The sequence below is a fragment of the Drosophila innubila genome (genome assembly GCF_004354385.1).
Source record: "Drosophila innubila isolate TH190305 chromosome 3L unlocalized genomic scaffold, UK_Dinn_1.0 0_D_3L, whole genome shotgun sequence".
Classification (NCBI taxonomy): Eukaryota; Metazoa; Arthropoda; class Insecta; order Diptera; family Drosophilidae; genus Drosophila; species Drosophila innubila.
In genome coordinates, this window is record NW_022995376.1 from 2205302 (window position 1) to 2231540 (window position 26239).

The 26239-nt window shown below is 30.7% G+C and overlaps 1 protein-coding gene across 1 annotated transcript; it reads left to right on the top strand.

The window, feature by feature from the left end:
- Window positions 1–4732: 4732 nt before the first annotated feature.
- On the top strand, window positions 4733–24768 carry LOC117786708 (lachesin). The gene is made up of 11 exons (XM_034625060.1): window positions 4733–4847; window positions 8100–8206; window positions 11442–11646; window positions 11734–11895; window positions 12981–13109; window positions 17036–17126; window positions 17307–17390; window positions 18281–18390; window positions 20571–20633; window positions 24294–24605; window positions 24704–24768. Exons 1-11 carry the CDS (start codon window positions 4733–4735, stop codon window positions 24766–24768), a joined length of 1443 nt encoding a protein of 480 aa, XP_034480951.1.
- Window positions 24769–26239: the final 1471 nt, after the last annotated feature.

Here is a 26239-nt window from a genome sequence, read left to right on the forward strand (position 1 = left end):
GTTTTTTATCCCGGTTACCCGAATATTTCTCTTCTGCGTAGAAAATTCTTTGCTGTCAACTGTTTGCCTGTTGAGTTGTGATTTTTTGTAGACTTGTTCATTTGTTTTTCGACTGATTGCATCATAATTACCCCCACGTCTCTGCTCCTAAGTGCTTTTTAACGAGCTACTCTGCTGCCGCCCCTCGCCAACCCCTTCGGCTGTAGATTTGGACAACCCCTTTGACCAAAAACAAATGCTGTAATTTCCAGTCATGTGCGTTTCTCTGATTTTGTCGCTATAATCTGGTACATGAACCCATAATTTGTAATTTCAACCTAATTACTTTGACTATGTGAACTGACCCCGTATGGACAGGGAAGGGTGGTTAAGCAAAAGGGGCGGGTAGGCGTGACGTAGGCCAAAAACATTGTCGTCAGCCATAAAATGTCAAAGGCAAGCAACAAAACGCCCATTTCGACAGCAGCCTTCACTTACACACACGCACGCATATACATTAACACTGCCACGCCCACATAGTCAGTATGTGTGTGTGTGTGTGTGTGTGTGTGGCAGGCACATGTTGCCACATTCCTCCTGTGTTGCATGGCAATTGTGGCGCGACATATGTAAATTTCTGACAGCTGCTTGGAGGTCATTCAAATTGATTTTCAGCTTAAATCGAGAAGAAAAGCAACGCATATAAATCCAAAAATAGTTACCTAAAAATATATAAAGAATAGACACATTTTAAATAGATAAAGCAAAGCAAAAGATTTGAAAAGAATGTGAATGCTGAGAATAAAGCAATATGATGAAGAGAAGCATTTCCCATAATTACAAATAATGGTCATTATTAAAATGAGAATAAATATATGAAAAGAATAAATAAAATATTATAATAATTTTACTTAATTTTAAAATAAAATAGATTGATTAAAAGTTAAATGCAAGCTAGGAATTTAAGAAAAATTAAGACATATTTAAGGCTTCAACATCTTTTCCTACAAAATACCTAAAAAATAAATATAATTTGATAGAGACGAGGATATCTTTTAATTATAAATAAGGGTTATTATTAAAATGAGAATAAATATAGAAAAAAATTCCGATGTAATATGATAAGAGTTGTACTCAATTTTTAAATAAAAAAAAAATGAATAGTTAAGTACAAGCTAGAATATTTTATAAAATTAAGTCATATTTAAGGCTATTAGAAATACAGGACCTTCAACATCTTTTCCTACAACATACCTTAAAAATAAAGATAGAGACGAGGACATCTTTTAATTATAAATAAAGGTTATTATTAAAACGAGAATAAATATATAAAAAAATTCCGATATAAAATAACAACAGTTGTACTCAATTTAAAAAAAAAAAAATTTAATTAATAATTAAATACAAGCTAGAATATTTTAAAAAATTAAGTCATATTTAAGGCTATTAGAAACACAGGAGCTTCAACATGTCAACATACCTACAAAATTATGATAATTGTCAGCATAAATTAAATTTGTAGCAATAATTGAATAAAATATGAATAATAAATTCGATAGTATACTTTTCAGAAACATTGGGCTTCTTTTTTATTGAAACTCGCTTTGCACGCACAATTTAACAATTTTGCGACACATTTTATTGTCGCTGTGGAATATACATATATAAATATTCGCGTAAATAATTGCGCTTTTAAAAAAATGCATCAATATTTAAAATATCTGCGAATTTTTCAGCATTTAAATAGTTTAACACTATCCAATCAAGTTTGGGGGTAGAGAGGAATTAACGATTGAAACCGCCCACAGATCCCAATAAATGTTGGGGTTATACATTCTTCATTATATTTAACAGCTGCAGTTGCGATATTGTATGATTTTTTTTGACTCGTAAATAAAAAATGTGTAATGGAAAAGTATTAAAAAATGCAATGAACTCGACAGACAGACAGACAGTCAGACTGACACATGACAGGCGGCTTGTTTACATTTTATTTTACTATGTAAATATGTATGAGGACAGTCGCAGTTTTAAATACAGCAAATAACAAAAAATAAGAATGTAAATAAACAATGATTCGTTTTTATTATTAAATGGCAGCCACATAAATATTTAAGCCAAGCAACAAAAAAAAAATGCGGCAGTTAAATCAAAAATTAATGTCTTGATGCGGCAACTGAAGTAGCATAACGGCATCAACCTAGATAGGGTAGTTGGAGGGCACTGAGGGGACACGAAATGGGTTCAGGAAGCTGATATGTCAGTTGCATTCATAAATCATTACATAAAACTGAACTGGCCAAGTCACAGAGCATCACAAACCCAAGCGAATCACTCGATTAAAGTGTATTCACAGCAAGTACAACTAAAGAAAGTGGGAAAAATTTTGAAATTCGGGATTATTCAAATAATATACCCTTACAAATTTCTTCATCTTTTTCGGTTCACAATTATTTTATTAATAAATATTTACGTTTGAGTTCCTTAGACTAAACTTGATATTATTTCTCTCTATTAAGCTTTACTTTAATATCTAGTCATAGATAACTTTAGTTCTTTTAAAGCTTTTTTTAAATTCATCCTTCCTTCCTCCACAGTTAGTCTAAGAACTAAATTTATTTGCTTTACGTATTTTCATTTAATAAAATTTGACTCTTATTTTATCTAAATAAATATAATAATATAATAAATATAGTTCTATTTATTTTTTTTTTATAAATAAGACACAAATCACAAAAAGTCTAATCGAAATAAATATATTAATATTATAAATTACAGTACTATTCAATTTCTTTCTTATAAATAAGACACAAATCACAAGAAGTCATATTGAACAGAAAAATTGTTTTCTTTAATATTTATCATAAAATCTAAAACAAATTAATAAAAATTAAAATAAGATACTATAATTTTTCAATTAAAAAAAGCATTTATTACTTTTACTTAAACATATATTAGAGTGACTTTTAGGCTTTTTTCTATACGTTATGTGTACAGAATGTCATTAATATAATCCAAACTAAATGACATAATTCATATGCTCTATTAAAGTGTGCAAGTTGACAATAGTGAAAGATGGCAACGAAATGAAACGAAATGTAACAATTCATGCGCAATGAAAATGTGGCCATGTTATGACAACGACAGCAACAATAACAACAATAGCAACAACAACTACAATAACAGTAATAAAAGCAACAACAACAAGAACAACAAATAACAACAATGATGCGTAGAGGGGTCATAAAATAGCAACATCAATGCAACGCGTTCATTTGTATACACAACTGACCGGAATACAGTGCTATTAATAATAAATGTAGCAATGGTAACACAGACACAGCACACACACACACATGCACACACACATGCACACACACACACACACACACACATAGTGTGTGACATACAGCTGCAGTCAAATGAACTTTGCAAACCGAAAATCCCAACGTAGAAACATAGCCCATAAAAGGCGGCTGAAATGCATACACAGTAAAAAAAATAATTAAGTAATATATATTAAAAATAAAAATGAAATGATGAATTGAATTTGTAAAGTTTTTGAATCTGTTTACCATCTTACATTATATTATTATTTTCATATATGTAAATATAAATTAAATATGCATAAAAAAATAAAAATTTGGTTTTCAATGTACGTTATTAATATATGGCTATTATTTTTAGACCTCATTAAAACAGGCAGCTATAGAAAATAAGTCCAAAACTCTTGTAATTAAAAAAAAAAAGTAGATTCTTCATAATGATGGATATATTTTAAATAAAACCTTAGAATTAATATAGTTAAAATTGTTTTTTTTTTTTTTTTTTTTTTTTACATATATTTTCAAGCATCAGCAGATTTTTTGTTCAAACAACTTGGACTGATGTGTTAAGAAAAAAAAAAACAAACTAACTGCACTTGAAAGTTAAAATTGTTAAATTGCTTTGCTATATTTTTATTTATATATTTTTTTATAATTAATTAAAACATTTGTAATTGATTTTATATCGAAATTCCGCATACATTTATTTCTGTGTATGACATTGTTGTGGTTGTAGTTATTTGCAGTCAGTCAGCTACACACACCGACTACACACACACACTCAAACACAACGTACAACGTTGTAAAGCCCACGCAACAACAAATGAACATGCGAGTGCCATAATAATAATAAATGCCATAATCCCTTGAATCGGCGCGCCTCTGCTGTCCCCCACCCCAGAGTTCCCCACCCCTGTACACTCTGCCACATGGGTTTACAATTTTTTATTTTCAATTTTCATTGTTTCATCTGCAGCAACAACAACAACAACAATAGTAACAACAATAACAATGCAAGGCAACGCGTCAAGTGAATTAAGCGATTTTTAAAGCTTTACGCTAAATGAAATTTGAATTGCCATTTTCTGGAAATTGGAAAAGTGGAAAGTGTTCACTTGTGTGTGCAAATTAAATTACGCAAATCAAATAAATGTAAAATATACCTCTGAAGCAATTAAAAACAATAAAAATAAAAACAGCACAAATAAAAAAATGCACGAGAAATCAAAGTAAAACGGCGAATTTCAAATGCAAATAAACATTTAAATGAATGGAAAACGCTGTGAAAACTAAACTAAACAAATACAACAAAGTGTAATTAAGCTAATCATCGTGTGTGTGGTTCTGTGTGTGTGTGTGTGTGTGTGAGTGTATTCTACTAATTCTGATTAAACACACACATAACTGTAAATTCAACGCACAACAAAATGTTTATCATTACGGTAATTAAACTCTTGCTAATTGCGCTCAACATATTTCCAAGCCGTTTCACAAATCGGCGAATCATGTTTCTCATCTACATGACGAATTTAGTGACACATGGTAAGCAAATTTAAATAACTACTAAATAGAACTTGTTTTTTAAATAGGATAATGAATGAAGAAAAAAAATATAAAACTGTTTGTCCTGACTGACTGACTGACTGACTAATATACGTGCTGTCCAAACGGTAGGAACGAGGTGGCTAAAATTTGGGCACAACATAGCTGAGACAATTTTATAGTGCAATAATACCTAACCCAAAATTAATCTTAGATACAATAAATAATAATAATAATAATTATAATTATTTGGACATTTGAAAACAACCAAACTTGGACTCAGAATTTTGCATTAAAGTTGTTATAGATTTGTAGCAACTATTTGAAAAATACCTACGTAAAAAAAGATCATAATTTCTATTAACTCAATAATAATAATTTGCAATAATAAACTAACAATAATAAAACTAATGATATTCTTTTGCTGTATTTATTTATTTATGTTTTCCAATTTGATTAATTTTTTATTTTTATGAACCTTACGAGCTTTTTAGCTATATCTAGAAATGTGTAGCTGAATAATTTTTTTTAGCTTATACACTTTCTCCTCTATAAGATTAAAGATTAAGATTAAACATATTTTCAATTTAATTTGCAGGAACTTAATAGGCAAATATTATCTTAATTATATAAATAAATATTTTCCATTTAATGAATTTATATGCTTTTGTTGTGTCTATTTTATTCATATTTTAGCCTTTTAGTTAGCCACTTATTTTTTGTTAAATCAAATACTTATTAGCAAAAACTGCGAATTTGAAGCTTAATGACTTTTATTCTTACACACTTTCAATTTAAATTAAATCTCGGATTAAGATTGCAAATATTTCCAAGTTAATTTGCTGGAATTTTAAAGTGAATCCCCAAAGAAGAACTACTAATTGTAGTTTCACTTGGAGAGCTGCTTTAAAATTTCACAAAATTCACCCCCATTCGTTGGCTGTTGACTGTTCTTGGATGTTGGCTTCTTTGGCTCGGCACAAAGGATTGCAGACAGTTGGAGGTGTTCGGTGTCGAAACTGTTGAGAGTCGCGTCATAATTTAATTAGTAAAATGAGACCTCAAATTGCCGGGCGACGACGATGACGACGACGACGACGATGATGCTGGCTTGCATTCAATTTCAATGCCAGCTCTTTGCCGTATCCGCATCCGCATCCATGTCCGTGTCCGTGTCGATGTCTGTGTGTGTGTTTGTGTGTGTGTATCTGTGTGTGTATCTGTGTGCTGGTTGAAATGTATTCGTGTGGCAAGTGCGGCAGGTGCGTTGTGTTGGTATGCGGGACGCCAACTGCGTGTTGCAGATAACAAGCTCCCGTTAGCGTGCAACACACTGCCAAACAGGTGCAACCACTGCACAGTGGGACAAACGGCTAGATTTGCTAAATATAATTTATAATAATTATAAAGTAAAAAAGTTATTGCATGCCTGTATTTTCCTTATGTCGATTGTTTATCTAAATATTTTTTTTTTTTGGCCGACAAATTATTTTATTTTATTAATATTTCAAAGTTTATTTTGACATTAATTATTTCCACTTAAATAAGAGTAAGAGTGCACAAAATACTATTAAAGTTCATATTAGTATTGGAAAATTTCTTAAAGATGATCCAAAAGCTGTATTTCTTCTAGAAGAAAATAGCGATTTTTCGAAGAAAATTTCAAATATCAACTTAATTTAAAAAAAATAATATTCGGAAAAATGACAAGAAAAAAATGGAGTAATTATTTAAAACATACCACAATCAATGATAAAATTTAGAGAGAATATTTTTGACAATTTTTTAAGGTAATCTATTTTAATTTATATGTATTTATTTATTTTGGAACTAAGGCATATGCAAATTTTTTTACATTTTGAACGACATAAGCCATTTTATTATTTTATTTTTATTTTTCGACATCTTTTTAAATATTGTATCTAAATAAACATGGCGCACAACGACGACACATAAGCAATTTATTTCAATAGATTTTATAGAAATTTAAAAAATTAAATTTTTTTTAAGCTTATGTTGCTTTTGAAAGCTCAAAGCGTAATAAATCTCACAATTAATATGGAAAAAATCGATTAAGTGATTAAATAATTGTTAAGCGAATGGATTAGAAAAAAAAAATATTAATAAGCGATTTGCATATATGATTTAATCCGATTTACCCACTGTGCGTTGTGGCATTCAGTTGTTGTGCCGCTGCCTCCGTATTTTAACAGACTCAATGCGCCGTGTTTTGCTTTTGTGCAATATTTCCGCGGCACAAAATGAATGCATAGAAAAAAAAACAAAAGTGCCACCACCAGCAGCAACAACAACAACAACAGCAACAACGTCAACAACGTCGACAACAACACCAAGGACGTCCGCAGTGCCTCAACAGGCTGCGGTTTTTCGACTACGACGTGACGGCTTTCTCCGGCTCTCCAGCTCTCCGCTTCTCCGGCTGCAACTGCCGGCTAGATAAAAAATTGCTTTGTTAAATTATTTCATAATGATACTAACGCAGTCGTTGATTATATTTGGCCTGCGGGTCATGGACATCCGGCAAAAGCAACAGCAGCTGCAGCTGCCACATCAGTTGCAACTTCAACTTCTCATTTAAATATGCTGTGCCCATAAATTATGTCACTTTCTCTGGCAGCTTTGACGCTCGCTCTCATTCTCTACATATATATATATATATATGTATATAAATTTAATTTTATAATTAGCAAAATTAAATCAAATAGATTTATTTCCCTTTTTTTTAACGTAGCTAATTAATTTAGTTTTTTAGTTACGCTTAATACAGCTTTATTTTGCTGTATTTTTTTAAATGTTGTTTTATTTATTAAAATTCCAGTTTTCATAAAATTCTCTTTAGTCAAATATATCCCAAAAGCATTTAAATCGTAATTTAAATTTGTTACTTTGAACTTAAATTTGTGTTTATATGAATATTTTAATTTTAATAATAATTTTAATTACATCTGTAAATTTAATTTGTTTATTAATTATCCCATTATTAAATTAAATTTAAAATGCTCTGTCAGCTAAATAAATTGACAATTAATTGCAATTAATTGTTAAATCCAATATTTCATTTGCCCAAAAAAGTATGCTATGATTTTTTTCGACGACTCTTTAATGTCTTTTTTAGTGTATATCTAACTTCGACTATTCGCTTAACGTTTTTGTGGCTTATTATTTAGATGCTTGTTGCAGTCATGCTGCTCATTAACTAACCGACTGGTTTATGCCCCTCTTCATTCACAGTTATGATGGATGAGCCACGTTTTGCACAGCCCATACCAAATGTCACCGTTGCCGTTGGCCGTGATGCGAATCTGCCCTGTGTGGTCGAGCACTTGGGTGGCTATAAGGTGAGTTCAATATGCAGTGGAGAAGGAGGTGTGTGTGTGTCATAAATCGTTTCCACTGTGAACATCGATGTCATTCAATAGGAGTTTCAAGCTGGCGACACTGTCTAAAATCAATTTTGTGAAATGGCACACAGATAGACAGGCGTTATGTGTCTGTATCTGTGAGTGTGTGTGTGTGTGAGTTGAGTTGACAGTCATAGATAAAGGCTGACGTGATGTTGTGTCTATGACAAGTTGTGGCCTATGGGCAAAGTGACAAGAGAACCCTCTTGAATACTTGGAGAATTTATAGAATATTAGACATGACAGTAAAGCTATAATTTGCACAACTGTTTGTTAAAGCTTTAAAGCAAGCACCAAGGATATAAAAATAAAATGAAATGAAAATAAAAATAAAAATTGTAATATTCGAAATATAGTTAAATGTAAATTAAAATTTAAAAATTGTTAAAATCAATTATGTTAAATTAATGTTAGGCTAAGACAAAATGTGGTGTATCAAATGATTGCATTAATGTTAGTGACTAGTGCCATAATTTATAAGCATCAGATTGTAGCGCTACGAAATCAAAAATTAAATAAAAATTAAATAAGTAATTTTTTTAAATATTTTTCAGTTATAACTTATTAGAAATTAAATAAAAAATGAATTAAGAGGCCAAACAATAAACAAATTGCAATTCCGCTTAAAAATCGGTTAAGTTAAGGATAAGTTATAGCAGTTCGAAGTTAGACTTAGCAGCTTACAAGTCAAAATTTTTGTTAATTTTCACATGATTTTTTACAGAAAAATGAAAGGTCTCAGAATCAAGTTTAAAGTGTTGTTTTATACTAATAACGATATAAGGAGTTGATTAAAAGAGAAAACTTGAGATTTAAAATTTTGAATTTTCAAAATTTCAAAGGGGGGACCCTTAGCATCAAACCATGGCTATAGTCGAAAAATAAAAAATTTTCGAAATAAACAAAATTTAAATGCAGAATGCAGAATAAATTTTAGAAGACAAACCATGATCAAAATGACGTTCCGCTTGAAAATCGGTTCAGTTTTTACAAAGTTATGACAGTTAGAAGTTAGTCAAGAAACTGACCTAGCAATTTTACAAGTCAAAATTTTTGTTCATTTTCACATGATTTTTTACAGAAAAATGAAAGGTCTCAGAATCAAGTTTAAAGTGTTGTTTTATACTAATTACGATATAAGGAATTGATTAAAAGTGAAAACTTGAGATTTAAAATTTTGAATTTTCAAAATTTCAAAGGGGGGACCCTTAGCATCAAACCATGGCTATAGTCGAAAAATATAAAATTTTCGAAACAAAAAAAAATTTAAATGCAAAATCATTTAAGATGCAAAGTCGTGATCAAAATGACATTCCACTTGAAAATCTGTTCAGTTTTGACAAAGTTATGACAGTTCAAACTTGGTCAAGCCTCTGACCTAGGAGCTTTACAAGTCAAAATTTTTGTTCATTTTTACATGATTTTTTACAGAAAAATGAAATGAAATGAATCCAGTTTAAAGTGTTGTTTGATCAAAAATGTTCAGTATTCACCATCTAAAAATAGTATATTAAAGATATTCCAATTTAACTAGATGCTTTCTTTAAAAACTAATTTTATTTGCTAACAGTGCTTTAAAATTGTAAAACCTCGATGAAGCCAAAGTTCTTGGCCTGGCTTGAAAGCCAGCAAAGTGACTAGAAAATCACTTATCATTTATCTCAGTGGTTGGAAGTGTGCGTTCATAACAAATCACAAATATTTACTCGCCATATCAACTTCATATAAGACTGTGTAGATGATGAAGAAGAAGAAGAAGAGGACTCCTTGTCCTTGTCACTGGACACAGTACTCTTATTGGACTTTCATCAACATGGTGTGTAGAAGAAAGCCAAGGAGATGGAGCAAGTAGCCATTGTTGGAAGCTGAAAACGAGAAACTCATTGCTGTCACTGGACAGAAAGTAAATTTGAAAAGTTTGCTGCAGAAAATCCTTGCCCAGGCAGGCAGTCAGGACATGGCCCGTCCGTGTCCTTATGTCACACGCAGTCTAAGCAAACGAAGCCAAACTGATGCCAAAAGAAAGTGTGTAGAGTCTCTAGCAAAATAAAAAAAAAAAATGAAAAAAAAAACAAAAGGGAAAAAAGTGTATTAAAAAAGCGGAAACAGCTGTCAACTTGGCTTTTTCTTCATCTTCTGCTCGTGCGTCACAACATGGCGTTCATTTATTACAACAGTGTGTGACCTTAGTATCTATATGTGTATGTGCGTTTAAACCAAAAAAAAAAAAAAATACCAAAAATTTAAGCAGAAATTCTTAGTTTTAGTGGGTATACAATGTTATTAAGTGTATTTCAATGATATAATTTTGTAAATTGAGACGAGGAACTCCAACTAAATCAAAAAAATCAATCTGATGGAATTTGGGAAATATGAGATATACTATTTTTGCATAGGGTACACTGAAAACGGGGTAACATTTTACTATACGTTTCTTTTATAAAAATTATTTTCAAGTTCTTAATTTTTGTAAAAGAATAAAAATTGTGAGATTATAATAAAATTTAAGATTTTGTTTTAAAATCGTTTTATAGAATAACACATTATCCACTTTTGTAATAACAAAAGAACTTATATTCCATTTTTAATATACAATTTTAATTTAACAATTTGCTTATTAAATAATTTTTAATAAATTATGTAAATAAAATGTTTACTATATATTGTTTTTAATCTCATACAAAATTCAGTTGATATTTAAATTTTTTTTTATAAAATTCGGCACTAAATTTATATTTTACATTTTTTTTAAATTATAGTGTTTAAAATCCCTTATAAGATTGTTTTTGTTTATGTTAATAAAAAGTTATAAAATAATTATTAAATTTTTTAATCAATAAAATAAAATTGTTTTTTACAGTTTGATTGGTTTTAATTTTTTTTTATTTCAGAAATAAAAACAAAAGTTATTTTTACGATTTTCAAATAATATATGATTTTATTTTTATTAAATAATTTCTAATAAATAATGAAAGTAAAATATTTACCATATAATGTTTTTAATCTAATACAAAATTTAGTTGGTTTTTTAACTTTTTTTATAAAATTCTGCACTAAATTTATATTTAATATTTATTTTTTATTTTATAGTGGCTATAATCCCTGATTAAGATAGATTTTTTCTGTGAATCTCTAATTTTTTCTAAGTATTGTTTTGTCTTTTTGTTTCTAGGTGGCCTGGATACACATAGATCGCCAGATGATACTCACCATACATCGTCATGTTATATCGCGCATACCACGGTACAGTATTACCTACACGGACAACACGTGGCTGCTGCACGTGAATCAGGCGCATCAGGATGATCGTGGCTATTACATGTGCCAGGTGAACACCAATCCCATGATTAGCCAGGTCGGCTATCTGCAGGTTGTGGGTGAGTAGCACGCACACACACACACACACACACACATGCACAGACTCCTTCATTTGATGAGCTTTTTTCTACTCATGCCATTTACAGTGCCTCCCAATATACTGGACATTGAGAGCACACCATCTTCGGTGGCGGTGCGTGAAAATCAAAACATCAACATGACATGTCGCGCCGATGGTTTCCCTACTCCCAAAATCATTTGGCGTCGGGAGGATGGCGAGGAAATTGCCGTTGAGAAGAAGAAGAAAGGTAGGTGGAGTGGGTGTACTTTACACGAGGGTGGCTTTGAAAGTTTTGATAAAAATAATATGTTGGTAAGAAGTTATCAACTGCAGCAACTCCATCAATTTAAAATCAATTTAAAATTAGATAAATTTTCAGACTTTTATGTTACAAATTTACATATTATACTTTTTTAAAATTAAAGATTTTTAAATTCTACGCTAATTAAATCAAACTCCATAAAGTAATTTAATATTTGTGTTTAATTCAAATATGTTTTTCGATTTATCAACATATTTGAAATTTTTATTTTTTGTTTTTATTGCTAAATCAAAGATTGAAAATCTTGAAATTCTAAACAGTCTTTTTGGTTTTAAAAAACATTTTTATCTGTTAAAATATAAAGATTAAATGTTAATAAAATTTGTATTTTCAATTTAAATTTTAATTTAAATTTTTAATTCAAATATGTATTTCGATTTATCTATTTATTTGAAATTTTTAGTTTTTTTTTATTGCTAAATCAAAGATTGAAAAAAATTGAAATTTGAAACCGTCTTCTTGGTTTTAAAATATTTTTTTGTCTGTTAAAATACAAAAGAATAAATGTTAGTAAAACTTTCATTTAAAATTTAAATATTTTCATAAATTTTATTTTATTTTTTATTTTATAAAAAATAAAAATTGTTGAAAAATATAGTTATATTTAACAATAATAATCTGATTTTGATTTCCATTTTAAAGCAATCTTTTATGCTATCAATATTTTACTTTAAAAGTGACTATTCTTACAGAAATATAAAGTTTACAAAATTTAAAAATATTATTTGGAATTTAAGTGCATTTTAGACTTAATTTTTAAGTCACATTTTAGTTTTAATATTCTAATATCGCTTTAAATTAAAAAAATAATATATGGAGTTGCAAATTAATGAACTTTTAAAGCTGCCCTCGTGTGTGTAGTTTGCCATTTGATGTTTTCTGTTGTCTCATTGAAAATTCTCTATGCTCTGCACGTTTATTTCCATGGTGCGGACACTTCCTTCCGGCAAACATCAACCGTAACACACACACACACACAAACACACACTCGCACACACACACACTCACAGTGTTGGTGTATGATGGCGATGTGTTGCCACTGACCAAAGTGAGCCGCAATGAGATGGGCGCCTATCTGTGCATTGCCACCAATGGAGTTCCGCCCTCGGTGTCCAAGCGGATCATATTGGATGTGGAGTGTAAGTAGTGAAAGAAGCAGCATCAAAAGCCAAAGGACTCCAAGTGTCAGTGCCAAGCGAAATGAAAACTATCTATTGACGCGACGCGACGCGACTCGACTCCATGCGACTGCAAAGCATACGTTTGAGGGAGTTGGACACATTATTATGGCCATGGCTGTAACACGCGCCTGCACTTAACGAGCACGACGACAACGAAGACGAGCAGACGTTAGTGGTGGGAGGGGAATATAGGTTGGGTGGGGTGGGTTGTATCTGACATCCATCTATATACGTGTATATATATATATATATATCCAGTGTACCTGCTGCTCATCAATTCAACTGCATGCGTTGTGCCCGTGACAAACGCAGATCCTGTCGTTGGTTCTAGCTAATGCAGCTGATATACTACTACGACTATACGCTATATCGAAAGCATACATACAAATACATATAGCCCAGTACTGAAAGCGTTAAAAGGCTTATGGTTTTGTGACAAAGTCTAGCTGTCAATATAAACAGCTTAATCTCAGAGAATTTAATAGTTAGAGCAATTTAATTGAACTTAATTTTATTTTAATAATATGTTCAGTTCCGAATGAAATAAAATCGTACAAAAAAAATAATTTGTAAGCTACAATCTGAAATTTGGTGCACAACATTTGTGCTATTTTTTAAACATTTGCTAAAAATTTCAGCTCAATCGGTTAATAAACAAATTAGATATTTCAGATTTAGTAATTGATAATTTAAGGCAGCTACAATCACGCACTATAGCTTAACTTATCAGAAAATTACGTGGTAAAAATCTATTATTGATACGTTGTGGCAAAATGTTGATGTAATTCGTTCAAGAGCTGGAACTACTAATTTTTAAAGAAGGTTTAATATTTTTAATAAAATTTCTACTAATTTTTAAAGAAGATTTACTGTTTTTAATAAAATTTCTACTAGTTTTTTAAAAAATTCAATGTTTTCAATAAAAATTTTACTAGTTTTTAAAGAAGATTCAATGTTTTTCATTAAATTTTTGTGACGTGTTAAGTTATTTTATAAATTTACTGGATTAGAAACAAAAACACGTTTCTTTGTAAAGCTATAAGTGTTTATACACTCATTTACATCGGCTTGGAAAATTAGCTTAGGGGTAAAATAATATTAAATCACTGTTAGTCTTAAAACGCCATAAAAAAGGTGTTTATTAAGGTGGCTTACGCTTAATCGCTTTCATTTAAAGCATTAAAGAGTAAAAATGTATTTAGGCAACAATTGTCCCTTTTTTTTCTATATTTTTATTTTTTAATGATTTTTTTTTTATTTTTTTTTTTATTTTTGCCTCCTGGGCATCTTAGAGTCGAGCTCTTGCACTTTAGCGTTTGTACTTGTTGTATTTGTATATATATGCATGTGTTGCACGCCGTTTGCCCAAGTAAACGCTTGTTAATCCTAACGAGTTTCTACGCTTCCTTCTCCTCTCTCTCTTCCTCTCCTCTCCTCTTCTCTCTTCTGTTTTCCCCGCTCTGCACATTGACAATAATTCACGTCACGTACCTGCAATAAAGTCACTTGCCGGCATTGCACGTATGACTTTGACGGCGTTTTCTCTCTCACTCTCTCTCACTCTCTCCCATCTCACTATCTTCCTGCCTTTTTTCTATTTTATTATGAACGGTTTTGTGCGTGTAGTGGGTGGGATTGGGGGGTAGTGAGTTGGCCATATTACCACCACAGGTAGGCATTGTTGGAATGCGTTTCAATTTCCTTCGCCCCCAATTCGCTGTTTCAATTTTGTGTTGCAGCAGAACTGGGACAAATTATTTAAAATGAGAAAACTGTTAGCAGCAGCATTAGAGAAAGTGGAAGAGAGGAGTAAAGAGGGGTAGAAAAGCTTTGTATATTGATAAGGCAAGCTTCGGTTGATAGAGTGAAGAAGATTTTGCGAGTGCAATTAAATTGATAGAAATTTATATTGCAGCTAAAAATTGTGCGTTGTCAAAGCGCTTAATATAAAAAATATTTTGGGAATTTTAATTGAAAAATTTAACGAAATATTTTGAAAACAGAGTAATTTAAAAAGAGTATTTCGATATTCTCTTAAATGTTGAGAGATATATAAGAAATTATATTTTATTATATTATCTACTTTTATTTTTCAATATAATATTAAGTAGAAACATTTGAAAATAATTAATAAAATGTATAAAATAATTGAATTACTAATAATTCAGCTACACCGACATTTCGTTTATTAAAAGTTTTAAAAACAACTAAACATTTAGCTGAGAATATGGGCTTAAATATATGTGAATCAGTTACAGAATAAATTTTTACCTATACAAATCTGCCTCGTTTTATAACAATAAAGATTCTACCAAATTTAATTTTTTAAATTGTGGGAGAAATATTTAATCAATAAATGATTTTAATAAGTATGACTAAGGCATTGATTTGATTTAATTTTAAGCTGTTGCCTTCTGCTTCCAATTCGCAACTTTTTTATGCATTTACTTGCTTAACTGAAAAAACTTTAATATTTAATTTCAAGTAAAGTTTCAACTCGTTACTCGATATTGACAGAGCATTGCCAAAAAAAAAAAAAAAAACACTGTTGCAATGTCTGCTATGATGTAATAATCCCAAAAACCCACAGCACGTACTTTCTCTGCTAAACTTGGAATTTCTTTTCCCATATTATTTTGCTCGTTTTTTAAAGAACTCGGTCTGGTAACGTGTTGTGTCTCATTGCTGGATGCTAGCCATGTCTCGCATAAGTTTTTCAGCTTTGTCATTGCACTTTCATTTTAAGCTTGACACAGAGACAGTCGAACTGAGAGACGGACAGACAGACAGACAGACAGACAGAGAGACAGACAGACAGACAGACAGACAGACAGACAGACAGACAGACAGACAGACAGACAGACAGACAGACAGACAGACAGACAGACAGACAGACAAACAGACACGTATTGAACATACGTAATGCTGCAGCTTATGCGTACTTTGGGCAAAACGTTTAAAATGCACACAGAAATAGAGACAGACTCTTTCTATATATTTGTACAGTTTGCTAAAAAAGTGTGCTGACAATATCAAAAAGTTCTCTTGTAATAAATACATTTTTTTTAATGAATTTTTAGTTTATTTTTTGACATATTATTGTGAATAGTTTTTAGAACAAGTTCAAAAAAAAATTATTTTGAATGAATTTTATTAATAAAAAAAATCGAAAAAAAGTAATTGTTTTGTTATAAAAAAATCTTGGTTTTCCGGTATTCAAAACAATATTTTACTAATAATATTTACTTATATTGTTGGTTTTGTTCTGAGAAAAGTAAGAAAAAATTATAATTTTCATCGGATTTTAACAAACAAAAAGTTTACTTTTATTCTAGGAATTGTGCCATTTTAAAAAATCTATAAATAAAGATTTGTTTTGGATGTTTAGTTTATTTCTTATATTATTATAATTGTCTATGATTCTTCCTACAAGTTAAATAAAGAAAAATCATTTAGAATGAATTTTATTATTAAAAAAAATATAATAAAAAACTAATTGTTTTGTTATAAAAAAATCTTGGTTTTCCGGTATTCAATATAATATTTTATTGATGTATTTTAGATAATATTCCTTATATTATTGGTTTTGTCTAAGATTCTAAGAAAAGTAAGAAAAAAATATAAGCTTCATCGGATTTTACTATTTTTATAAATTAAAAAAAATGTATTATGGTAATGGCAAAATTTTTTTTTCGGCAGTCAAAAAAATAAAAAAATAATTTAAAAATTTAAAAATTATAAAGAAAATCTGTGAAATTTTGTGATATTGTCTAAGCACTTTCTTGACTAACTGTGTGTATATGTATCTAGTATTCTCCCTGTGGCATCATTTACTTTACTGACATTACTCCCCTTCGATTTTCTTGCTTCTCTCCTCTCTGCAGTCTCGCCCATGATTTGGGTGCCGAATCAACTTGTTGGGGCACCAGCTGGCACAGATGTAACCATCGATTGCCACACGGAGGCACATCCCAAGTGAGTTTTACCTTTTATTTTCTATTTTCTATTTTTTTTTTTAATTTTTCTTTTAAATTTTATGCTGCATACCTTCTCAATTTTTGTTTGCATTGATTGTCCCCATCTACTCTCATTTGTCAGTTGTGTTGCACTTTGTTTCTAGCCATTAATGTGATGAAATGTTGTTGCTTTTTACAGAGCCATCATCTATTGGGTGTACAACTCGGTTATGGTATTGCCGAGCAAGAAATATAAGACCGACTACACGGAGAACTCATATCGGTAAGTTGAATGCACTCTAAAAAAAAAAGATAAAAAAAAAAACAAAAAAAATAACACAACACTCCACGCGAAATTCCGAAAACAGTGTTGTTAAATATTTATTATGCATTTGCACTTGGCTACAACCTGGCAGCTGTGTCTTGTTCCCAGTTGCGAATTCGCTTGCTTTTCGCCAAGCAAATAACCTTTTTTTTTGTAGAAAACAAAATACAAATTTGATAATAAAAATAATAAACTTAAGATTAGTTTCATTCAGAAATGCCACTGAAAGCAAAACCAACCGAAAATCTCCCAAATCTCCACACAATTTTAGGAGATTTTCGGTTGATTTTGCTTTGTGTGGCAACGCTGATTATTTTATAATTAAAAAGATATTTAAATATAATATATTTAAATATATATAATATAATATAATATAAACCAACTATAGGATTCTCAACCTATTAAAATGAAATTTATAGTAAAATGCTCATACATATATATTTAAAAAAAAATGTATATTATTTATTTTTATTTATATTTCTTGCTTTTTAAATGTAAAATTGTTTGCTGTTGCAATTATTTTATATTGTTTTTTTCTATAACATATTATAATAATGTTATAAAATATATATACAAAAAATTATTTTATTTGTTTGTTAGATTTTAAATATATAATTAAAAATTAATAATTAAATAATTTAACTAAAAGCAGTCGTCAATAAAATTAATTGGCATTTTAAAAAATAATTTAAAAAGAAAGAAAATAAATAATTCCAAAGAAATACAATTGTATTTAAGTTTTAGCTGAATTTAAAAAGCGAATACGTTTTCTGACACTTTTTTGCTACCTTTCGCAAATGTATCTTGACTCATTCAACGTACTCTGTATCTGTATCTATTCCGTACAGCGCTCACATGAAACTGACGATAAGAAACCTGCAATATGGTGACTTTGGCAACTATCGATGCATCTCAAAGAATTCACTGGGGGAAACGGAAGGCTCCATTCGTGTTTATGGTAAGTGCATTTGTATTGGTAGCTTAAGTGCACTAGTTGCAGCAAATACACAAACACACATATACACACATATATACACACATATATATACACACATATATATATACAACTATGAGCAATGCAATATCGAGCGCCCTTTGTGCCACAATTTTGCCAAAAGCTTTTACCTATGTGCCGCTCCAGCGCGCCCACAAGCAGCCCAACCGAATCCGAATCTGAAACGAGTAGGGACAAATTCAGGGGTCGGGTCAGGAGTCGCAGCAGAATTGGAGCAGGAGTCTCGTCTAGCTAGAAGACGACTCCGACTCCGGCTCCGACTCTGACGATATGTGCACTGTGCTCCGAAGCGTAAAACTAAACGAGCGGACACCAACAAAGCTGAACTACCTCTGACTTTCTCTCTGACTATGCTGCTGACTACACTGATAAAAAAGAGATCAAAAATATTTGCAAAAATATTCGAATTTTTAAACAAGTAATCTTTAAAAGAAATAAACCAAAATAAATGGTATTATTCATAGTTTTTCAATGATCACATAAAAGACTTTTGAGCTTAAGAAATTAAATCTGAATAAAGAATAAAAAGAATATATTTAAACGGCATAATTTTCGATATTATATTTTTCGATGGAATATATTTTATTTTCAATAATTATTATCAAAACTAATTTGAACTCTCATTTTTGTATCAAAACTACCAATAAAATCAAATTATTATAAAATAGACATTTTTTCTTAAAAAATCACAAAAAAAAACCATCTAAACAATCCCTGAAAAATACATACCAAACTATCAAAATATACCAAAAATTAATTTTTTTTTTATAAAACTTTTTTTTATAAAAATTAATATTTAATTATTATTTCACAATTTTTTTATAGCAGCTATTTTTACTTTCATGATAAAAATCCACAAATAATTTGTATAAAATAATTCATATTTAAAAACTTATAATCCTTTTGATCCTTGGCATTTTGTTGCATTTTTGGGAAATAAGTTCAATAATTAAAATTAATGTCATTCTATCTTGACATTAAATAATATAAAAATTAGATTTTTGTCTTAAATATAGGAGTTTTTATCTAAACAATGCCTTGCGAACCATAATAATTTTTTATCAGTGTATATCTCCTACTCGTCGTCTAGATTTCAGTTTGAATTTGTAACTGGCAGCACACGTAGACACATTCACTCTAAATGTAAACGTAAATGTAAACGTAAACTTAAAATAAAGGTGCATTCCGGAATTGTTTGACTTTGTATCGTTTGCTGCACAACTCGTTGTATCAACTGCCTATATCCTACAATTTCCTTTACTCTCTCTCTCTCTCTCTCTCTCTCTCTTCTGCCTTAGCTCATCTTGTTTTCCTTTTATTTTTATGTGGTTTCTATTTATTTTTTATGCACTCGGCAGTTTTCGATCGCATTTGCCTAGTCTCCATTTTTTTTCTTTTTCGATTAAATGAAAAAGTTTTGCTTTGGCCAAAAACTGTAGAAGGTCGTTGGTGTTTTGATTGCGACCTCAGAAGGTCGTGCTCGAAAGTGTTTTCCATGTGAGTTGCCTTTTCTACATGATTTTCCTTTTTTTTAAGCAATTATTCAGTTAGTTGGGTTTTTAGGCTTACAATCACATTTTAAAGAAATTTGATCAAAACTTGAGTAGCATACTTTTCAGCGCAATTAAATTGCATTTGTTGTTCAGAAAGCTTAAGGAACTTCAAAATAAAAATCAAATTTATCATAGAATTTTATTGTCGGTCTGTAAACATTTCATTATATACAATTTATAAATAATTTTATAAATATTCATAAATCATGTAGCATACTTTTCAGCGCAATTAAATTGCATTTCATTTTGTTATGACTTGTTGACCCACTTTTGGCCAAATAAAATAATGTGGCTAATCAAGAAAGAAGCCAGTCCAAGGCTGGATTGCTTAAGTTGCATGCAACTTGACCGCTGTGGCAATAAACTGGAAGCGACCTTTTCAATTTGAAACCACTTGACATAGAAAACCACAACGCAGAATCTGTTTGCATACATTTTCCATTTTCCACACACACTCACTCACACATAATTGTGTAGAGTGAAATAAAAAACTCATTTGGTTTATTTAACGATAATTAATTATGAGCTGGTTATTCGATTTCATGTTGTTCTTCTCTCCGTTTATTGCAGAAATTCCATTGCCATCAACACCATCGAAGCAAGTAACACACACCACCGTCGAGTCCAGGGAGAGTAAGTATAGTATCAGACAAACTGATGCCACTGATATCAGTGTGTGTTAAAGGTGTACAAAGAGCTGCAGATAGAACCAGATAACAGAGGAGAGAGAGAGAGAAAGTAAACGAAGTAGAGACTTTCTATCAGCAGTGCTGCCAGAACAGCCTTTTTAGCTTCAAATCTGACTCGAATTTGGCTTTGCATTTTTTTAATCACTCATAACTTTGTCGAAGCTTAACCGATTTTCATTTGGAACATAAATTTTAGCATATTTTTATCTCTAATTTAATTCTGCATTTTGGAAAATTGATTTTTTTTCCGATGACTGTCCATTTTTTCCGTACTTTGATCACTGTTCAATATTTTCCCATATATTCCAATTGACGCTTTTTTTCAAAACTCAAACAGTCATAACTTTGTCAAAACTTAAGCGATTCTTATGCGGAATAGCATTTTCATCATTATTTGATCTCTAAGTTGTTTCGGCACATTTTTTTCAAAAACTTACGACTGTTATAATATTCTCAATGCTTAAGCGATTTTCCTGCGGAATATGTATTTTATCATATTTTGACATCTTTTTTGATTCTGCTTCTAAATTTTATGCCTTAAATAATTTAGATTTTTTTTTTCTTTACACTTTTTCAAATATTTCATATTTTCATAACTTTGTCAAAACTTAACCGATTTCAGTGTGGAATATCATTGTGATCATTATTTGGCCTCTTTTTTAATTCTGCATCAAAATATTATTAATTTAAAAAATTCGATTTTTTTCCCCTATCACTGTCTGTTTTATCCATACTGCCCCTTGACTTGCCCCTTTCTTAAAAACTTCCAAGTCGCATAACTTGGTCAAAACTTGCCCGATTTGCCTGCGGAATACAGTCTTGGTCATTACTTGGCCTCTATTTTAATTCTGCATCACAATATTATCAACTTAAAAAATTCGTTTTTTCCCCCATCACTGTCTATTTTATCCATACTGCCCCTTGACTTGCCCCTTGGCAGTTTTTCAAAAACTTCCAAATCGCATAACTTGGTCAAAACTTGACCGATTTTCATGCGGAATATCATTTTGATCATTATTTGGCCTCTTTTTTAATTCTGCATCAAAATATTTTTAATTTAAAAAATTCGATTTTTTTCCCTATCACTGTCTATTTTATCCATGCTTCCCCTTGACTTGCCCGTTGACAGTTTTTCAAAAACTTCCAAATCGCATAACTTGGTCAAAACTTGACCGATTTTCATGCGGAATATCATTTTGATCATTATTTGGCCTCTTTTTTAATTCTGCATCAAAATATTTTTAATTTAAAAAATTCGATTTTTTTCCCTATCACTGTCTGTTTTATCCATACTGCCCCTTGACTTGCCCCTTTCTTAAAAACTTCCAAGTCGCATAACTTGGTCAAAACTTGCCCGATTTTCATGCGGAATACTGTTTTGATCATTATTTGGTCACTACTTTGATTCTGCATTAAATTTTTTGTTTAAAATTAAGAAATTTGTTCACCTGTTCTATCTTCTCAAAAGCTGGCAACACTGCTTAACACATGCTTTGAGCGTTGAGTGTGGGAGCGTTAAGCGAGGAGCGTTGCATAAACTGTGAAAGTCACACCGACAAACCCGACACTCACACACACACACACACACATAGACACACACAGACACTGGCAAGGATACAACAGGATACAGGCGAGCCACAAACAAAACTGCGAAAGTAGCAGCTAAGCCAGACAGAGCCACAAAACACCAGCAAACACACACACACACACCTATAAACACTCTCACACACACCCTCACACAGTCAGACACACAGTAAGAGACACGCCCACACACACACACACACACACACACACAGAAAAAAAGGGAGATAAAGTAAAGCAAAGCACTTTTGACTATTTCAACGTGAGGATTTTCGAAACTCAAGTCGAGCAGAAAACTACACACACTTTCGAGTTGTGTCTGTCTGTGAGTGTGTGTGATATATGTGTGTGTGTGTGTGTGTGTGTGTGTGTGCCTGGCTTCAGGTCCAGGGCCAAAGCAATATGCTGCGGATTATGCTGCAAGGGGATTTTCGGGGGCATTAGGTTGGAAACACATTTGAAACACTGCCGCTGCCAGCAACAACAACAACACAAACACAAACACTAACAACAACTTCAGTGAAAGAAAGCAGCAGACATATTTTATTTAAAGTGAGTGGCACGGCGAGTTTCTGTTGCAACGGAACGTAATCCTTGCCGTGCCAACAAAAGGATATTTCTCAGCTATCCACATGCATATATGCATGAGTGTGTGTAACTCTCTCTCTCTCATCTCTCTCTCTCTCCATCTCTCTCTCTACCTTTCTTAGTGTGGTAAATTTTTGTATTGCTGCCAAGTGGCTGATTTCCACAAGATTTCCACACAATTTCACTTGAAAACGATGTCAACAAAGATTGCCACAGCAGAAAGTTGTCTTCTTTTTTTATTAGAGAGAAAAGACAACTCGCTGCTTATTGAGTTATTAGCTGTTATATAAACAGGTCTAAACATACAGTTAACAATCAGCTGTGTTATCTTTAACAACTTTAAAAACAACTTGTCAATGTTGCTGAAATGTTAGAGATTTCATTATTATTCATTATTCATTATATTAATCAACTATTTATTTAATTTAAAAATAATTTTCATTTTTCTGCTCCCCAAAAACCACCTAAGAAAGTGTTGATGTTTTTTAATCGCAGATTTTAGTTTTCAAACTCATTTTCGAAGTAACAAAAATTGGCTTTTATGAAATAAATTCAAGTTTCAAAGGAAAATTAGTATTGGAATACCTAAAAAAATTAAAAAAAATTATTTAAAATATATCTTTTGGAATTATAAATTTTTATTATAATTTTTTATGTCAGAAATTTTACTTTTATCGCATTTTTTCGTAGTAACAAAAATCGGCAGCCCATAATTTATTCAAGTTTCAATGAAATGTAATATTTTTTAATTACAGATATTAGTTTTCAAACACATTTTCGAAATAACAAAAATTGGCTTTTATGAAATAAATTCGAGTTTCAAAGGAAAATTTAAGTATTGGACTACTTAAGCAAATAAATAAATTCCCTTAAAATATATCTTTTGCAATTATACATTTTTATTATAATTTTTTATGTCAGCAATTTTAGTTTTAGTGCATAATTTCGGTTTAACTATAGTCAGCAGTTTATAATTTATTCAAGTTTTAATGAAATGTGATAGTTATTGCTATATTTATTAAATATGAGTTATTTTAAAATTTATGTAAATTTATTTTTAATTTTTTTTAAATATATTTATCATGAAATAATATTTTTAACACATATTTTCGGATACACAAAAATTGTAGCCTTTTTTTTAATCAAAATTTAAACAAACTGATTAATTGTCTATATATTATGTACAATCACAAAATATTCATTTAATTTATTTAACGTGTACTTATAGTAAATTAATTAAAATGAAAATTTGATTTAAGTCTTCTTATGAATATTTTTTAACATAGAAATATTTTGATAGTTAAAAACAATAGAAATAAAAATAGTTATTTTTTGTTTTTTTTTTTAATTTTTAAGGTTTTTATTAGTGTACAATTTAGTTTTTAAGTTTTTCTGGCATACAATAAATTACTAATAATAATTTCTAATATTTTAGGCAACATCATACCCTCTTTACGCAACGATACAACAAAGTCGCTGCAAACAGATGTGTACGGCATGAAAAACGATTTGTTTACTGGCAGTGGATCGTCCTTGGCGGGATCCGGCTCCTCATCGGCCGCCTCCTCGAGCTCGTCGTCCTCGATGCAAACATCCTTGCTGCCAGGTGGCGCCACCGGCAACAGTCTGTCGGCACTTAGTGGCGGAGGCGGGGCAGGGGGCGGTGCAGGAGCGGGAGGCAAGGGATCATTGGCGATAGGCAAAAGCATGTTTTACACCGAAAGACCACCGAATTCAAATGCAGCAGGTAAGTGAAATAATCTCTCTTTAAATATATATAACTTAACTATAACTCTAAAATTTCCATCACTTTTATTCTGCTGCAATTTTGTTGGATATTTGCAGCTGGATTGCTGCATAGGCTGAGTTGCTTAAGTGCAGGATTAATCCTGCTGTTAGCTACACTTTGAAATCAATAAATTTCCTTAAACGATTAAGCATTTGTGAAATGCAGCCAAAGGGGGTTCAAAGGTTAAAAGGGGTAGCTTTTAGGGGTCTTATTGATTTCACAGCTAATATGCAAAACAAGCAAACTAATGAAATGGATTTGTTTATAACAATAATAATATATATATATATTTAATTGAGTTCACAAAAGAAAAGGTATTTTTGGTCAACAATAAATGCTCATTTAATGTACAATATGAAATCTTAAACATAAGAAAACGTATTTATATCAAAACTAAAATCACAGAAAATGACATATATATATATATAGAAATTTAGTTTATTTATATGTATAATAAAATGTAGTATGAAATTGTTGAGCTTTGTGTTTTGGACAAGTGTCAGTTTAAGGGCTTAAAATATTATTTTTTAAATGAAAATAAATTGCAAAAGCAAAGCTTTTTCTCAAGCAAAAAGAACTAGATTTACTCGCAGCTAAATTATACTTATATCTATGATTTACAAAAATATTTTGCTGCAATGCAAATGAAATGAAAACAAGAATTTAATTCATAATACGAAATTAAAGCAAAACATTTAAATAGCTATTATTTACGTTGAACAAATTTATTGCATATCTAAGGATAATAAGAGAACCTACCATATCTTAATGTTTCTGATATACATATATATGACAGAATATATACATATGATATTTATACTTTTTATGCCAATTATATTTTCACTTTTTAACTATATTTTATCGTTATTAACATGCAATTTTTTTTGCTTGCCGCAGTCAACTAATTTGGGTCACACTCATTTAACCAATTAAAAGAACACCTTGCAATTTTTTTCAATTTAAATACAATTTTATTGCATTTTTTATACCCTATAATGAAAACGGAAAAGTGTATATTTGCTATTTAATTTTATAAAAATGAAGGTCGAGAAGTATTTAATTATTTTATTATATTTTTTTTTTGTCTTTAGGCGAGTTTTCAGAAAATTTTCCAGCTCAGCTGCAAAAGCAGCTTCCAGTCCAAAAGTGTACACAGTGTACACTGTGCAACATAAAATAAAAAAAGAATAAATGCAATTTATTTAATGAAAATGCGACGTGCGAGCTTGCAACCATGCCACGCCCACCAAGGTACAAGCCCCCAAGGAAGAGTTTTACAGTTTACAGCTTACAGTTTACAGTTGTTGCCATGTGTCGATGTTGGTCGTGGCATTAAAACGCCTTAAAAATGTCATTAATTTTTACATCTCTCTCTCTCTCTCTCTCTCTCTCTCACTCTACTACGCTCATCCCAAGCTACAGAAAACAAGGCAGCTCAGAATATGCTAGCTGGGAGTGATGAACTGTTCAAGACCCTGTACTTGCTTATCAGTCTCTGAAAATTTATACTTAAAATATCTATATAATATTCCAGCTTAAATTCCTGATGAGCTTCCTTCAAACACAAATATATATAAAATTCAAATTAAAAT